The sequence below is a fragment of the Suncus etruscus genome, chromosome 16, assembly GCF_024139225.1.
Source record: "Suncus etruscus isolate mSunEtr1 chromosome 16, mSunEtr1.pri.cur, whole genome shotgun sequence".
NCBI classification, from domain to species: domain Eukaryota; kingdom Metazoa; phylum Chordata; class Mammalia; order Eulipotyphla; family Soricidae; genus Suncus; species Suncus etruscus.
This window is the reverse complement of record NC_064863.1, coordinates 15928842-15946459: the sequence shown is the minus strand read 5'-3', so window position 1 is coordinate 15946459 and position 17618 is coordinate 15928842. Positions and strand designations below refer to the sequence as shown.

Below are 17618 nucleotides of genomic sequence, written 5' to 3'. Positions count from 1 at the left end.
AACAAATACCATCTAAAATTTGCAAACATAACAGAATAACTTTTATCTCAAAGAGTTTAGAATTTTTCTTCAAAGGTCACTAATGACAGCAAGCAACTACATGGACATTAAAATAACTATTACAGCAACACTTTCACTTTATAAGTTACCATAGCTAAAAAATAAAATTCCATGTTCTTCCTAGGTTTGCTTATTATAAAAACCAGTTGAAAAAATAAGGCAAATATCTCCATCTTTAATCATCACAGGAATGATTATCAAATGAGTCAATGACTTTCTTAGCCTCATTACAAATTAGTGTTATTTATGTAAAATCCTACAATTCTAACTGATAAAATAATCAAAAAAAGAAATCTCTCTCATCCCCCACCCCATATTCTATAGAAGACTGAGACAGGAAATTGAAGACATGATCCTTGAAAGGCAAGTTTTTTTTTTTTTTAAATACAGTTATGTCGTCATAAGTTTGGAATTAAAAAATACTTACAATCTCTCAAGTTCTTTAAGATCCTGGAATGCTCCTCTTTCAATGGTGTTAATCTTATTCTCCATAAGCTGACTGAAATGCAAAGTATAGCAAGATTCTTAATGTTAGCAACTCACCACATCTGAATAAGTTTTAATTCAACAACTGAAAAATTTGTAACCTACGTCCTTTGAGAAAGCAGAAAAGATTGCTCTGACTGGGGACTCAACATCAAGGAGAGAACAGGAGGGCAAGAAAACGTGTGTGTCCACACACTTTAAAAAGTGCTCAGGCACTGTTTTCCCGCCAACTTCACTAGTTACAACTCTGTGCTTTCATGAAGAAAGCATGAGAAACAGGGCATAACACCAAGCTCTGCAGGCTGGGTTTCTGTTCCTGTTTTTTGAATATACTGATTTTTTTCTACAATATTTAAAAACAGATTGCTATCGAGTCACTATATTGAGTCACACACAAACTTTAATTCATTTATGAGTATGTCAGAAGGTTGATGGCCAAAATGGGTCTTTTTAAAAGACAGAGGCATTAAGCACAAAGTGATCAAAAAACATATGCTCAATGTGATGTAAATATTTACAAATCTGTGAGTCTAAACCATTTTACATTACATTGGATCTCAAATAATGCTTTGCTTGCCACTGGTCTAGTCCTCTCATGGCTACAATTTTCTAAAAGTTCCAAAGTAAAATATGAGAAATGAACCAAAATATGAACATTGTGTTTTAGGGTGAAAATTTTTTCTCCAAGAATGGCAATGGACTACTTGATTTAAATGTTAGCATTTACACCTCACTGTTATTTGCTGGAAAAAGTATGAATTTCTTTACATTAATAATAACAAAAGTACAGACCACTTAAATTCTTCCTAGTTCATTTCAAATCCTAAAAGTCATCAAGTAGCTCACACATTCCTTATTCACAGCATAAAAACAACTATCGTATATTTTTATATGCATAAGGCACTTAGGCCATCTTCTAGCAAACATTTGAGGACATTTTTGTTCATATGGTTTCTATGGCATCCATCCAACCTCAAAATAAAAGCCTACATTTTAATGAATAGTCCTAGTACAATGATTAGAGAAAAAAAAAAAGGAGACGAAAACTTGGACATTTTCTAGGCATCTGTCATCGAGATTGTTTTAAAAACTGAACCAGCAATGATTCAAAAATACACAACTATAAAAACAAGAATTCAGAACACCAAACAATATACTTACAGAACTCTTAAGTGTCGAAGGCCAACAAAATCTGTCTTGGTAATCCGTGTGATGTTATTCCCATTCAAATCCCTAAGAGAAAGTGAGAAAATGAAAGTTCCAGTTCCTTTCTATCAAAATGGGGTTCAACAAAGAAAAACTGCCAACGAAAAACGTTAAGATTAAACCTCAGCTCCAATTACTAGAAGAGTTTACACAGTCAACGTCAGAAGGGTAAAACTTCTGAGAGGAAAAAAAAAACTTTTTAAAAAGATTCTAAACAAGTTTACAGAACCGGTCCTTGCTGGCATATTATAACAGGGAGGAAAGAGAAAGAGAGACAGACAGACAAACAGACACAGAGACATTGTTAACAGGGAAACTGTATTCCTATGGAAATGCTTTCCAATTGTTTCCTTTTTTTCTTTTTGTTGTGTAGTAATTTTCCAGGTATTCCGCTGCTTAAATATTAGAGTCAGGCACTCCCACCTCCGCTAACGCTCCTTTTTAGGGAGTTCCATGCACGATTTTTCTAATTATACACAGGAATATATTTTTAAAAATTCAGAGCCATTGCTTGGAGAATAGAAAAAAATTTCAGAGCCATATCGTTACGTGGCATGGTGACTAAACTTCGTAAGGAGAAGTTAAAAATCTTGAGAGGACGCTCTGAAGGAATCTACTTCAAAGCTTTGCATGTAGAGGCCTTTCCCTCCCAACAATTCTGTGTTTGTAGGAAAACTCAAGTCTTCACGTCTAGTTCTGGGACCCCCCGCAGGAATGGCAACGTGGAAAAAACTACCAGCCAGAACAGCCTTGGAAACTGTCTCAAGGCCCTTGACATTCTGGTTCAGATTTCAGCACCACTGTTTCCTTCGAGAGTCAGACACCCCACATTCTGGCTGGCATCTGAGGGGGCCCCGAGCTACTCTTGCCTGGCTTTCATTCCTTTCAAGTAAAACCAGTCCGTGTGGCCTTTTGAATAGAAGTTGCATTTTCCCTGGTCTGTGATTTGAAAACTTCATTTCGAAATCTGCATTCGTGGTGTTTTCAGTCCGTCAATGACAGACACTCATATGCTAGCTCTGAGCCAATTAATTTTTATTTAAATTGCGTAGGGATTCCTTTACAGGGGTGTCCTCCCCCAAGCCCAAGAACTAGTAATTGAATCTATCTCCCCCCACTCCGGGGGGGCGGGGCTGGCACTCTGGGGGCTGAACTCCAATGCCCAAACTCTTAAGAAGTTTTCTAGGAGCAAAAAAAAAAAAAAAAAAAAAAAAAAACAGACTAATGCCCGGCCTTGGACTGGACTAGACTGGACCAATTGCTCTCCTGCCCAGTGTACTTTCCACTGGCAGTAAAGTACCTGCAAGTGGTTCTATAGTGCTTGATTTTTTTTTTCCCCAGCACAGACTATTTACTGTAACTAGAATCTCAATAGATCTTCCACTCCAGACCAATGTTTGGGGATCCGTTTTGACCAGGGCCCTGAGAAGCGATTTGAGATTACAGAGAGGTGTTCTTAGGCAATGTTTGAGATGAAGAGTTCAACTCAGGCGGCGGCCCAGGCAGAAACTGTGGCGCTTTGGGGTTCTAAAGAGCAGCAATCTGCAGGCCCCCAAAGTCTAGGAAAAAGGGTGAAGGGCTCCCGACTCAACCCCCATCCCATCCCGCCCTGCTCTGTGCCCGCAGCGTCCACCCGGCCAGCGCGCCTAGAGCGCAGAGGTGGCAAGCGGCAGCAGCCTGGGTTTGCACAAAGAGAAATGAAATAAATCTTGGGGCTCCGGAGATTCCTTTAAACTAGGGGAGCCCCGGAGGGCGCCCCAGCAGGAGCGCGGGGACCAGCCAGCCAGGGTTCTGCGGTGACTTCTTCAGCGAATCTGGGAACACACTGGGAGGCACCGGGAGGCGGAGATGTCTGTGGGCAGTGGAGCATGAAGAGGGCAAGAGGGGTGGTAGTGAGGGGGTGCAACCGCCACGTGAACCGGCTCAGAAAGTGCCAGAATGGTGGGCAGAGAGGTGCGTGCGGGTGGCCAGAAATGCCATGAGTCGCTGAAGCCATCGGCGGCCCCCAAAGAGATAATTCCAACTTCTCCTGCACCAAGGGAGCGCTAGGAGGTCAGTGCGGCCAAGAGGGAACCTCCCAGGGAAAAAAGGGGATGCGAGGGGGGGCAAAAAGAGGGGGTCAGGTTCTGTACCCAACTCTTGCCTCTGTCCTGGGGCATTTCCCCCGCAGCCAGAGACCTTGGCGGGGGCACCCTGGGAGGATCCAGATGTTCCCCACGAACCCCTTCTCCCCCTTCTTAGTCACAGGCTAAGTAAGCTAGAGGTCCTGGTTTCCACACAACACCCCCAAAACAAACACAGCACACCCCCCAAAAGCAAACCCGCCAGAACCAGAACGGGGATCCCCACCCCGTAATCAGAGGCGAGTGTATGTTTTGTGTATGTGGGTGGGTGGGTGGGTACGAGCACAAGGTGACTGCTCTCACGGGACAAAGTCGTGTCTCCCTGGGCCGGGGCTCCCCCAAAGATTTCCATGCTCATCCACCCATCCCCTTAATCTTCCAGGTACCCCAGATCAGAACAAACTCGCCCGTCCGGGGCGGCTGCAGATGTGGGGGACCAGAGTGGCCATGCGACGGGGTGGACCATCCGTCCTTCCCGGGTGCGCACAAGTCTCCCCATCACTCGGATCCTCCTGGGGTTCAGAGACGGTTTGGAGCTCCGGATTAGGGTCCGGGGGCCCGGAGTCGCTGGGAAGAGGGGAGACATACTCACAGCCTCTCGGTGTTGCGGGGGATATTCCGCGGCACGCTGCGCAGCGCCAGCCCGTGACAGTCCACGGTGCTCCCAGAGCAGGAGCACTGCGCCGGGCACGCCTGCGACGCCCCGTTTTTCAGCATCGCCAGCACGAACCCCAGCAGCAGCAGCAAGGACCGCGTCGGCCAGTCCCCGCCGCGCATCTTCTCCCCGCGCCCGGGGGGCTCCTCCGGGGCTTGTGGCTGCGGCCCGATGGCCCGGCAAAGGTTCGGCCCAGAAGAAGAAGAAGAAGAAGTACGCAGGAACCAAAGCTTGGTCCAAAAGCGTCCTTGGGAGCAAGCGGTGCAGCAGGCAGGCAGGCAGGTCCACGCCTCCCACCTATCTTCTTTCCTTCCCAGCGCCCTCTTGCAGCTGGGCAGCTCCCTAAAGGGGCAACTTTAGGTCCTGGAAAGCCAACCGAACCGACGTGGTCAAGGCTGCAAGACAAGGCGCAACCCTTGCAATGCCAGGGAAATGAGTCCTAGGCCGTGGAGCTCACCAAAAAAAAAAAAAAAACAAGCTGCAACGCAAGAAGCACCCCCTTGCAATGCCAGGGGAATGGGTCCTGGGTCGTGGAGCTAACTTCACCCCAAATCAGCTGCAATGGAAGGAGCACCCTTTGCAATGCAGCGCAACGCAATGCCAGGGGGATAGGTCCCGGGTCCTGTAAGCTCTCCAAAAGACCAACTTGGGGAGGAACCAAAGAGCTTCTGGGGCTCACTCCCAGGGTGCAATGCCAAGGCGCAATGCTTGGTTTGGGTCAAAGGATGCTCCGGCTGCACCAGGGAGGCGCAGGCAGACTAAAACCAGGCGGGCGGCTTCGATCCGAGGGATTCCTCCGAAAGCTAGAAGGCTGGCACACCCCGAGCGCGCGGCGCCTGGAGACTGGGCATGGCGCGCGGGGGCGCACTGGGCGGGCGCGCTGCTGGCAGCCTGAGCAGGGGCGGGTTGGGTTGGGAAGGCTCGGGGGAGGATCGGGGGCACGGGGCGGTCCTGCGGGGACTCCTTACGTTAGGGGGGTCCCGGTGCTCCCCGCTGGGGTGTCAACCTTGGACGTTCCGGGAACCAGGCGCTGGGCAGACGCACATGCACTTAGCTTGGCGCGCAAGGCGCCTCCCTTCGCCCGCGTCCTAGGCGACGCGCTCTCCCGCACCGGGGCCTTTCCCGGGCGGGGGGTCACGCAGCGGAGACAAAAGGGCAGCCCGTCGGTCGGTCGGTCGGTCGGGCCCGTCGCAGTCAAGCAGCAGCAGCAGCAGCAGAGATATCCACGAATCACCACCACCCCATGGGCAGGCAACGTGCCCCCACCCAAAAAATCCAAGAGGCCAAGTGAAGGAGTTGCCAACCAAGGGTGCTTCTTTCTAGCTAAGAAGGCGTGCGTGCAAAAAGGCCCAGCTGGAGGTGTCCGCCTCCTAGGATTTGGAGTGTCCTGGGGTGTCCTGGGGGTTCTTGGAGTCCTGGGAAATTCTTGGGGGTCCGCAGCTCCGAAGAAGCCCAGTCGCAGAAGAGAGATTTCTAGACGCGGAGCCGCTTGCAAAGACACCTGATGGCCAAGGTGCCAAATTTAAAAAAAAAAAAAAAAAAAAAAGCAAAGCAAAAAAATTGGGGACCCCCTTTTTTTCGGGGCGCACCTTAGATTTCCCCCGTTGGGTGGATCGTCCTCCTCTGGCAAGTGCAGGAACTTTTCTTCTGGGGTCTCGCCTCCGTCCCCCGCAAAAGCCACCAAGATTTTGGGGGGTGTCTGTCTGTGTGTCGAGGGGGGGGGAACGTTCGCGTCGCCCGCGCGCGCGCTTGCACCTGACTCGGGGCGGCCGCAATGCACCCCCGCGCAGCCCGTGCACTCTTCCTTTCCTTCTCCCCGTTCCCGGGCTGTATGCACTCAGGGGGGGGGAGTACCCCCTTCTCCGGGCCGGGGAGGTCAGAGGTCAAGCGGCCCCCCGGAGAGCCCCCCGAGTGAGCGCTTGGAGCGGCTGGGTGGCAAAGTGTCAGAACAATAGGAACGGACGATGCAGCCGCCGCCGCCGCTGCACCCCGGGTTGCCGCAAGGTGGGTTGTTGTTGTTGTTGTTGTTGTTGTTGGAGTTGTTCTTGCAGAGCAGCCGGACCCCCCAAAAAAATAAAATCAGCCCGGGGGGAGCCCCGGACGGCCCCCCTTGGGGATCCTCAGCACGCCCGCGGTGTTTGGATAGCTGGGCGAGAGCTCCCGCCGGCTCCCGGGAGCCCCGGAGCTCCCATCACTCGGCGCCGCCTTTGCTGCTTCCGAGCCGGGCTGCGTCTCCACCGCCGCCGCCTCCCCGTCCGTCCGCGAGGGGTCCGAGCGCCCCGATGAGATGAGCCCGAAGCCGAAACGGAGCCGGCGCCGGCTTTATATACCCGGCCCGCGGAGGCCCCGCCCCCTCGCGGGCAGGCCACGCCTCCTGAGTAAGGACCACGCCCCCGGTGTAGGCCACGCCCCCGCCGGCTGCGCGCTGGGAGCCCGCACCTCGCCCCTGGGAGAGGTGAGGTCTGGGCTGGCGGCGGCGGCGGCGGTGGGAGGAGGGAGGAGGGAGGAGGGAGGAGGGAGGAGGGAGGAGGGAGGAGGGAGGAGGAAGGAGGGAGCAGTCCGGCTCCGTCGCCGGTTCGAGGCCCCGGAGGTGATCCAAGTGGGCGCGGGAGACGGAGGCTTGCTTTGTAGACGCGGATCCTAAATAAAAGTGTTTGGGGCCTGGAAGCGCCGCCGAGGAGGCTTGCTTTCTTTTCCCAAAGGGGGGAAAAAGTGGGGGGGGAGAGTAAAAAAGGGGGGGGGGGGTAATGGGGAAAGAGGGAAAAAAAACCAAAATGGGAAAATAGAGGGAAGGGAAAAAGGGGAAAACGAAAAGAGGGAAAGGGGGAAAGGGGGAAGGAAAAAATGGGGGAAAGGGGGAAAAGAGGGAGGAAAGGGAAAAGGAAAAACAGAAAAAAGGGGAAAGGAAAGAAAAAGGGGGGAAGGGGACAATGGAAAAAGTGGGAAAAGGGAAAAGGGGGGAAAAGAAAAAAGGAAAGACGGGAAAGGGAGAAGAGGAAAAAGGAAAGGAAAGAAAAAGGGGGAAGGGGACAATGGAAAAAGTGGGAAAAAAGGGAAAAGGGAAAAGGAGGGAAAAGAAAAAAGGAAAGACAGGGAAAAGGGAGAAGAGGAAAAGGGGAAAGGAATAAAAGATCAAAAGGAAAAGGGATAAAAGAAAATAAACGGAATAAAGGGAAAGGGGGAAAGGGAAGAAAAAGCAGGAAAGGGAAAAGGAAAAGGAAAAAGGGGGAAAAGGAGTAAAGGGGAAAGGGGGAAGGAAAAAGAGGGAAAAGAAAAAGGAGAAAAAAGGGAAAGGGGGAAAGGAAAGAAAAAAAAGGGGGCAAGGGAAAACAAGGGGGGAAAGCCCCGGCCTGGAATGAAGAGGATCTGAATACAGTATGTCAGAAACATTTAAAAAAAATTTTAAAAATCAAGACCCAAATCGGCGATGGAAGCGCACACACACATGACATGAGCTCGAGCACGCATGAACACACACACTCATATGCACACGCGTGCACGGTAGTGCATGGATGGGAGGGGGGCTTCAAAGTTTTGCAAATTGGGGAAAGCCTCCTTTTGCACATCTCTTCCCCAGCTTGGTCATCTCTGAGCCTCAACTTCCCCCCAGTCCCCGAATTGCATTTAACCCTTCAAGTTCACTCTCAGTCCGCACACACAGACCTCCTTCCACCCCGAACCCCTGCACCGGGCTGCCGTCGGCTCCTACAACTCTCCAAAGCTGATAGGTAGCAAGCAGTGTGATGTGTGTCTCCAAAGAAGGCAAGGAGGGAAAAAAATAAGAAATCCCTAGCAACACACGTTGCACCAGACGGTTCCCTTTATTTCGGGGGAAGTTATGCATAGCCCCCTCTTCGATATATATATATATATATATATATATATATATATATATATATATATATATATATATATATATATATATATATATATATTTGGGGGGGAGCAAATTTTGTGGTTTTCTTCTGGTCTTTTCAGAGTGATGTGTCTGGCAATTTCTACCACTACCCCGCCTCTCCCCTACCCCGCCTACCAGTCAATCTCCTGCTGTCCCTTTGGTTTGGAAATTGCAAGGAAAAGAATCAACTCAGTGCTGAACCTTGGAAAGTCCCCCACACCCTTCTTCCTCGACCCAGCTCCCCCATTAAAATTAGTAAAGGAAATGAGTGCAAGCTTCCTCCAGACCAATGCCAGACTCACCAAGTGATATCAAATTAGGGGTGCTTTACTTCTCACACTTTGAAAGCAAGAGCATATGCACAGTTCATATTAATATTTTGGGCGGCAAACATAATTCCTGAAGCCTGGTAGGTGTCCGAAAAATGGACTAGTTCCTATAACTCAAGAATACACTGAATCCAAAATCTTCATTTTTATTTTCCCTTAAAAAATGTCATTTTTAAAAGAATCTTTAACCCCTCCTTAGTTAGCTGCTCTGGAAAATTTAAATCCATTTCGGGGGACATCTGCAGAAAAAAAGTGTCATAATTGGATTCCCAACTCTTAGAAATCATTGATTTACTACAATAATCTCTATCTATGTCCTCTTAAAGACTTCGAACTATTAACAAATAGGAACTTATTCATCTTTTTGGTTTTTAGTCTTTTATACGAATCAATCCTTCCTCCCTTCTTCCCTCCCTCCCTTCCTTCTTCCTTCCGTACTTCCTTCCTCTTTTTTTCTTTCTCTCTCCCTTCCTTTTGATCTTTCTTCTTTTTGGGTGGGGGGCACCATCTGATTTTGCCCAAATCATGGCTCATGACACAGTGGTCACCATGTGAAATGTCAGGGACTTAATTTGGTTCAGCTGTTGTAGCCCATTAACTACCTATCTCTCCAGTCCCTTATACAATTTTCTTAAGAAGCAAGAAGATAAAATAATAATCAGATTTTCTTACCAGGAAAATGTGATAAATGATCACCTATCATTGATACAGGATTCTTCCTCCCTAAGCTCTTCCAATCCATTACATGTTCTTTAGCCTATACCAGTAAATGATTCAGTTGAAATATTTCCTACCACCATACCTTAATACCAAAAGAATGATAACCTGTCAACAACAAGCTTAGTGTTCAGTGTCCACCGCACACTACTATTATTCTGTATTTTAACTGCAAAACATTTCCTGCCTTCTGGATTTTCATAAATAATGATATGGCAAACATAAACATGAAGATAAGAATTCAAGTTTGAGCCTTTCTCTGCTTTACATTCAGAACTATATTTATACCAACTTACCTTTGAAAATATTTTTTTAAAAGTTTGATGCAAGAGCAATTAAGATCAGTCTACTGGATTCCATTCAGAATGAGAAAAGGAAGTCTTGGGCTGATTTCTGATATTCATGTTTGCATATCATCAACATTTTGGGTTAAGAAAGAAAAAGTTATGCTCGTATGGCCAGTTTTTTTATTTTTAGATAATTTTATAACTCCAGCATTATTGCTGCAGAATGATTTTGCAAGATTTGACATATTATCTACTGTAATTTCAAGATCCTGATTCCTTGTGGATTTTGTTGATTTCAACTGTGGTCTGCATTTCACTTGACTCTGTTACACCATCCTGAACGAGCCTTCTGTGTTGCTTCTACTCACCACATGAGGTCTCCATAAATCCTGACCTGGATTAAGGAAAAGTGAGATTCACTAGCTTCAACATCCCAACCTCCTGTTAAGGTGAGGGAAAACAAAATATAAAACAATAAAGCAATTCCTATAATAACTTAGCAAGCAAGTTAGATACTTAAAAACCCCTCTCAATCAAAAAAGAATTTATTTGGGAAAACAAGGTATGGAATTGTCATATACAGTGGGAAAGGAACAGGTAAAGAGAATTGATAAACTAGGTAAAATGAATGAAACTGTTGGTTTCTTTTTAAAAAAAATAGTCAGATAGCAGTTATAGCATTGATTAACACCTATGAAACTTAGAGAATAATGTGGCATTAATTGACTGCATGCTTTTAATTCCATTTATTGCAAAAGATATTTATGTGCATTTTATAATTTTTATCACATATCTTTCTGGTAGGATTACAGGTACGGAACTGGAACATCCTGGAGATTAAGACATCAATGTCTTAAGACATGGACATTAATATTTAATTAAACTGTGTTTTGTTTCCCATAAAGTGGGAAGCTATTGGATAGAGTTGAAACCACAACATAGGACCAGGCATGAGACACAGTGTTACATGTGCACGGAATTATGTCCACCTACACACACACTAAACATACATAAATACACATGTACATAGTATAAAACTGATGGACCCCAGACTGTCTCTAGTCTAGCAGGGCTGCTGGAAACGCTCTTCTTGCCCAAGTGACTTCAGATGCTTTGCTCCTAGATCAGCCACAGCCTGATCTCTGAGAATGTCATCATGTGGTCCCTGGGCTGCAAATCTATGTTCTCAGACCAGGTGTTGACAAACCCATCCCTCAAAGACGAGATCAACCAAGCCCTGGGCATCATGAATAGGGCAGTATCCCCACAAAGTGGGCTTCTACATATAACGAGGAAAATGTAGCTTGCCTCCCCCACAAAGAGCACGGGGAGGACTTCCAGTAGAAGATGTGCAAGGATAGTATGAGGCTGTGCCCTTGAATATCCAGGGTATTCTTGAGACCAACTTCTAGGAAAAACAAAAACAAAAACAAAAACATCTTCATGCATATTATCCCCAAGGATCAAGAAGGAAAGTAAGTCTACTTCTAGGAAAACAAAAAACAAAAACAAAACATCTTGCATATCATCCCCAAGGATCAGGAAGGGAAGTAAGTCTACACCTTTATTACTTGTATCATCATTTATGTCGCTCAGAACGTGGCCTTCATCAAGGGCCATACGATTTGCATACCCACCTCTCTGCAGAACCTCGAAAAGCATGGCCCAGAGAGCTGGACACTTCCCACAAACCCTATTTCACACAGTCCTGCTGAGGGCATCACCTGTGTCAGCCAGATGACCCAGGGAATATGTGAAATAAGAAAATACTACTTTGGGCAAAAAGCTTGTTCAATTCCTGTTTAAATGAAGATGTTTGTCTAGTTAAGTGGCAGAATTCAAACTGAAACCTAAGTCCACTCTGATCTGGAATCAGTTCCAACATCCAGTTGTATGTTTAAGTCCTCCAGAACTCTGGAATCAAGCAGTCGATTTTATTAGAATTGTATCTAATTTCCAGACTGATGCATCAACCTGTTTCTGTCTCTAGCTGTCCAAGGGCACCAAGTGGACACTAAGAACATCTATTCTGCATCCAGGGCATTGAAACCTGGTAAGTTTTACAGAAATATAGGATGACTTTATGTTTTTTCAGAATGTGTTCCAAGGATCAACAGGATTAAAGACATCAAGAATTGAGTTAGAAATGGGAAATTGCAGGCCCTTCCTCAGACTTAGAAGCTCTAGGAATGAAGGTCAGAAATTGAGGGTTCTAGTATTCCCCTACCCTGAGTGAAGACCAGTGAAGTCTGAAGATCACTGTGTTTGTGTCTGAGACACTTCAATATGGAAGGTTCAGATGATGAATAACAGATCAATGAGGCAAGAATGACAGGAACAGCATCTACTATTTTAACCTGGCTTCCCCACTGGTGTTTGATCATTGCACAACCCTCATAAACTCTAGGGGGCACCAAAATATTTTCCAGGACAGCACCAAAGAGGCAACAAGAGTTTAGGCTTATTCTCCCCCCGCCCCCCAAAAAAAATCTGTCCCAAGAAGTGAGAAGTTTCCATCTCTTAAAGTAAGCAACTTTAATTATTATATCTCAGCCAATTAAAACACCATTTCTTCTAGGTTTTCAGTAACCAAATTATGGGCATAGCAATATGTTACTTCTTAAAACTATTGTGAAGATTAGGATAGTATCTGTCTTTTTTTTTTTTTCGGTTTTTGGGCCACACCCGGTGGTGCTCAGGGGTTACTCCTGGCTGTCTGCTCAGAAATAGCTCCTGGCAGGCACGGGGGACCATATGGGACACCGGGATTCGAACCAACCACCTTAGGTCCTGGATTGGCTGCTTGCAAGACAAATACCGCTGTGCTATCTCTCTGGGCCCAGTTTCTGCCATTCTAACAGTAATCGTGACTGGACTCCAACCAAAAGTTCATTACATATAGGCAAATCTATTAAATTCATCATCACTAATACTATTCATAGCTGAACTGCTATAAGCTATTTTATTTGTTTTGGAAGAATAGATCAGATATTTCCATTAACTACTACAATGATCAATTGGTTTCTTTACTGAGCTTGGGATTATAAAAAAAAAATCAAATACTACCTAGGTCTGTGGTTTTCCAAGAACAGAATATTAGAATAGAATGCAATTAGTTGCATTATGGTTATGTCCCCACAATTCTTTTGAAAAGGTGAAGTCACTTTTATACTGGCCATAAAAAGATAGCTTGTTGGTGTGTGAGTTAAATGTAAATCAAGTCCCAAATCTGGATTACTACTAAGTGGGAATGTTTAGAAAGCTTTGACTATGCTACATAGATTTATGACCATGATATTTCTCATCTATGTAATACTGAGATTAAACCAGTTAAACCATAAATCCTTCCTAGTTCTTAGTAATAACTTTCTTTATTATGAAATGTCTGTATAGCTACCTCCTTTAATTGACATAGCTCTTCTAATTAACAATCTTCTGAATTAGCAACTATTTTGATGCCCCATTTTAATTTAAGAAAACTGGGGCTCAAAATCATTCTATTGGTCATGTTCTGTAATAAAGCTATTACACAGTGAAGCAAAAATTAAAATTAGAATGCCAGAACTTAATCCTATACAAAGTTCCTTTCCTCACTCCCATTCATAAGAGTTTCTTTTCGTTTTTCTCTACTTTCCAATAAATCTTTCTACTTTCTATATATAAATAAAAATAGAATTCCGGTCCAACACCAACCCCCATTTTACAACCATCACAATCCACTATTTCTCATATTCTAGGATATGAATACACACAGTGACGTTTTTTCTATATCGAATTAAGTAAAAACTGTGTCAGAGGAAGCTGAGTTGAGGAACTAATTTGACATTTGAGCATTAAACACATTAGTTACATGAGCAAGAACCAAACATAAAATCAGAAAAATAGTTATATTCCATGGGATAGGTTACAAGACTTTATCATTTTTTGAAAGACTATAGAAAATACACAAACAAATCCCATAGTTTTCTGAGGGTAAAATACATTCACCCTCATCTAATAATTAATTTTTTTAAAAAGAGGAGTATAGTTGTAGATAATTTACATTGTGTACACTTGGGCTCTGAGATATCAAATGATAGACATAGAACATGTCACACCATCATCCTGGTCATTTGTAAAAGGCTATTCAAGAGGTTGATGATGGCAGGTAAAAATTACAATTCTTTCTTATCTAGAAGAAGCTCAAAAGAAGTGCTTTGAAACCCAAAATAAAATATTACATAATTTTTAACCCAAGATTAGTCTGATGAACAGGCCTGTTACAAAAGCTATTGGAATAATAACTATTCAAAGTCAATGCCTATTTGATAGCTAACAGTTACGTTCTCAGAGACACAGCAGTGTCTTAGTCTAAATATTGGCAAACCTTTTCTGTAAAGTGCCTGTTTTAGTGTTTTGTAACTAACACACAAAATCTGCCTATTAGATTATATAAAGACACTAACATCATAAAGAGAAAACAAAATTCTACAAAAGTGTTACCATTAGAAATATAGACCTACTACTAAAAATGATGAGGTTGCTCTTTTGTAAAAGAAATTTTATTGTAACACTGTGAAGTTGTTGTGAAGTTGTTCATAAAACAGTTGTTTCAAGCATTAACTATTCAAACACAAATCCTACCATCATGTGACCTTCATCAGTGTCCCCAATCTCCCACTCCCACCATTGCCTGCCCCCTTGCAAATTTACTTCTTGTTGCTTGTTAGAACACAAAGGCAAATGGAACAATCAAAACTTAGATCAACAGGGGTCAAGTTGCAATGATTGTTATATCTCCCCAGGGTATTACTAATGACAGGATGACTGACCATTGTTCTGAAGGGGGGATCACATTTCATTTAATCTAGATTCAAAGTAACCCCTTTCTATCATCAAAGCAATGACCACATTTAGTATATAAAAACATTTTTATTTCACTGACATTAGAAAAGCCGGTGTCAGGTCCAATGTGGCCCACTTCCCAAGTAGAGATTAGAAGATCAAGGGGTCATAATCTACTAAAAAAATATCTATGTTCAAATACAATGGGATATTTTAAAGAGGAGGACCCTAAAATCTATAATGGCTGCTCAAACAAATGCAGTAAATGTCTTCCCCGGAACTATTTCCTGACTCTTTTTTTTTTTAGCTTGGAAATGCAATTCTTTCAAAGCATTAAAGAAAGATGTTAGTTCATTTTAATATAAAATCAAATAAATTAGTCCAAATATACTGCCTATACCTCTCTAGCCCAGGAGTTGTTCTTATCTGTTGAACCAGATGGTCCCATGTATAAAAGGAGACAGCAGAGAGTAGCATTTATTCAGAATTTACTATGTGCAGGCACTAACCAAGTTCTTCACTTTATTTCCTCAATTAATCCTGTTGAAAACCATAGTTATCTTAGAGACAAGGAACCTAAGGGACAGGTTCCATGTGTTAGCTTACATATATGGAAATCTGTACAATGGAGTAGTATTTATTAATATAAAGAAAAATATTGGTAAAATTGTATAACACTGGGCCGGAGTTGTAGCCAACCAACCCTTGTTCAATCCCTGGCAACCCATATTGTTCCCTGAGCCTGCCAGGAGTGATTATTGAGTGCAGAGCCAGGAGTAATCCTCAAGCACTATTGGGTGTGGCCCAAAGACCAAAAAACAAAGAAATTATATATATATATATATATATATATATATATATATATATATAAACACTAATAGACCAAGTTAAAAATAAACTAGTCTCCAAGTTTACAAATTATATTTTATACATACAGTAGAAAATCATATTTATACTGTATTTTTAAAATGTGGTAAGATATCTAAAAAATTAAAACATAAAAAAATTAATTTGGGGCTGGAGAGATAGAACAGTAGTTAAGTAAGGTGCTTTCCTCGCAAGCAGCTAGTTTAGCTTGATCCCTGGAAGAGCATATTGCCCCCCATATGGCAGTAGACACTTTATTACAGAAACAGGAGTATGTCTGAGCTCAGTCATGTAGAGCTTCAGTTCACCTCAAACTGTAAAAAATATAAAGTAGAAGCCTAATTATTCAGTAAAAAATATAACTGCTGACACAGCTGTGGCTGAAATCAGTCCCACACCAAGGATTATTTATTTTGTTCAGTATGGTCCTATATACAACTCTTCTCAAATGACAAAGTGATAGAGGTGGTGATAAAAGTGATTTAATAATAAAGGAATAGTTGAATAGATTTGTGATGGTGGAGCAGTTTGTTGATTGCAGCAGTGGTTACAAAAATCCACAGTATAGAATTTTATACACGGTGGTACCAAATATGTCCATATATTTTGACATGGTTCCATATTGATTTTGGTGCAGTAGCCTAGGTAATATGGAACTACTGGAGAAAACTGGATGAACAGGATCTCTGTATCATTGTTGTAAATAGCTGTGAATCTATATTTTAAAATAAAATTAAAAAGCAAGCTGTCCATGTCTGTAAGGTGGTTATGGGGGTAATGAATAAGGGCACTAGCTTTATACTTAGTTTGAATTTAAAGGTCGGTTAGATCGATTATGTATTTTAGAACTTTGATTTAACTATGCCTTAATTATTTTAATCTCTAAACCTAATATCTCAGAAGGAGATATTTCAAGGGATTTGTTGGACTGTTTGGATAAGTTAATAAATGGTATGTGAAATGTGTTCATATTCTGGGTGATTGCTATTTTAAAAATGTTCTCACTAGATATCACTTAGTATTACAGACCTATTGTTTTCTATATGCTTAGATTATCTTGTAATTATCATTATTTGTCTATTTGCTTTTATAATGAGAAAACTGAAAGGTGAATTTGGGCACATTCTCAGGGACTGTGTAATAATTTACATTTATATATGCTAATTATATTACTATATTATTTTTCTATTATCACAGTGGCTTCTTTGGTAGTTTATATATATATATATATATATTTAATAACTTATATAAGTACATGGTTAAAAACATGTTTGTAATTGGATATCAGCCAGAAAATACACACTCAACTTCACCAGTGCAACTTTCCAGCTACCAATAACCTCCCATTTCCTACCTCCCCCAATCCCCTGCCTGTCTTCAAAACAGGAATTGTATTTCACTCTATCATTGTCATGGTATCTCTTACTGTAGTTATTTCTCTAACTGCACTTACCACTCCTTGTGATAAGTTTGTTATCCTGGGCTGGTCCTTCCAGCCCTCATCTCTATTATCTGTGTGTTATTATTATACTGTCTTTTATTTTTCTTAAATCCCACATATGAGTGACACTAGTCTCTGTTTATCTCTATCCTTCTGACTTATTTCAGTAAACATAATTGTTTCCAAATCAATCCATGTATAAGCAAATTTCATAATTTCATTTTTTCTAACAGTTGTAAGTATTCCATTGTATAGATGTACCACCTTTTCTTTAGTCAGTCATCTGTTGTTGGACATCTGGGTTGTTTTCGGATTCTGGCTATTGTGAATAGTGCTGCTATGAACAAAGGAGTGCTGAGGGCATTAATATAATTGTGTTTTAGGAGTTTTAGGTTATATCTAGGAGTGTTATTGCTGAATCATATAGGAGCTCAATGTTTAGTTTTTTAAGGAATATCCATATTGTATTTTTATTTTGTTTTTTTTTTGGGGGGGGGGCCCACATCCAGTGACTCTCAGGGGTTACTCCTGGCTATGTGCTCAAAAATCGCTCCTGGCTTGGGAAATCATATGGGATGCAAGGGGATCGAACTGAGGCCCATCCTAGGCTATCATAGGCAAGGCAAACACCTTACCTCTTGTGCCACTGCTCTGGCCCCTCCATATTGTACTTTTGAGTTATCTCTAGATTCATTCTTTTCACTTACTGGTAGAAACTTGGTGGA

At 43.1% G+C, this 17618-nt stretch overlaps 1 protein-coding gene across 1 annotated transcript in view; it reads right to left on the bottom strand.

Moving 5' to 3' along the window:
- The window catches only part of SLIT2 (slit guidance ligand 2), a 375780-nt gene extending 370078 nt beyond the window's left edge, over positions 1-5702 (bottom strand). Inside the window, 3 exon segments of the mRNA XM_049789962.1 lie at positions 488-559; positions 1708-1779; positions 4468-5702. Coding sequence (XP_049645919.1) covers positions 488-559; positions 1708-1779; positions 4468-4652 — 329 coding nt within the window. The 5' untranslated portion in view covers positions 4653-5702.
- Positions 5703-17618: the final 11916 nt, after the last annotated feature.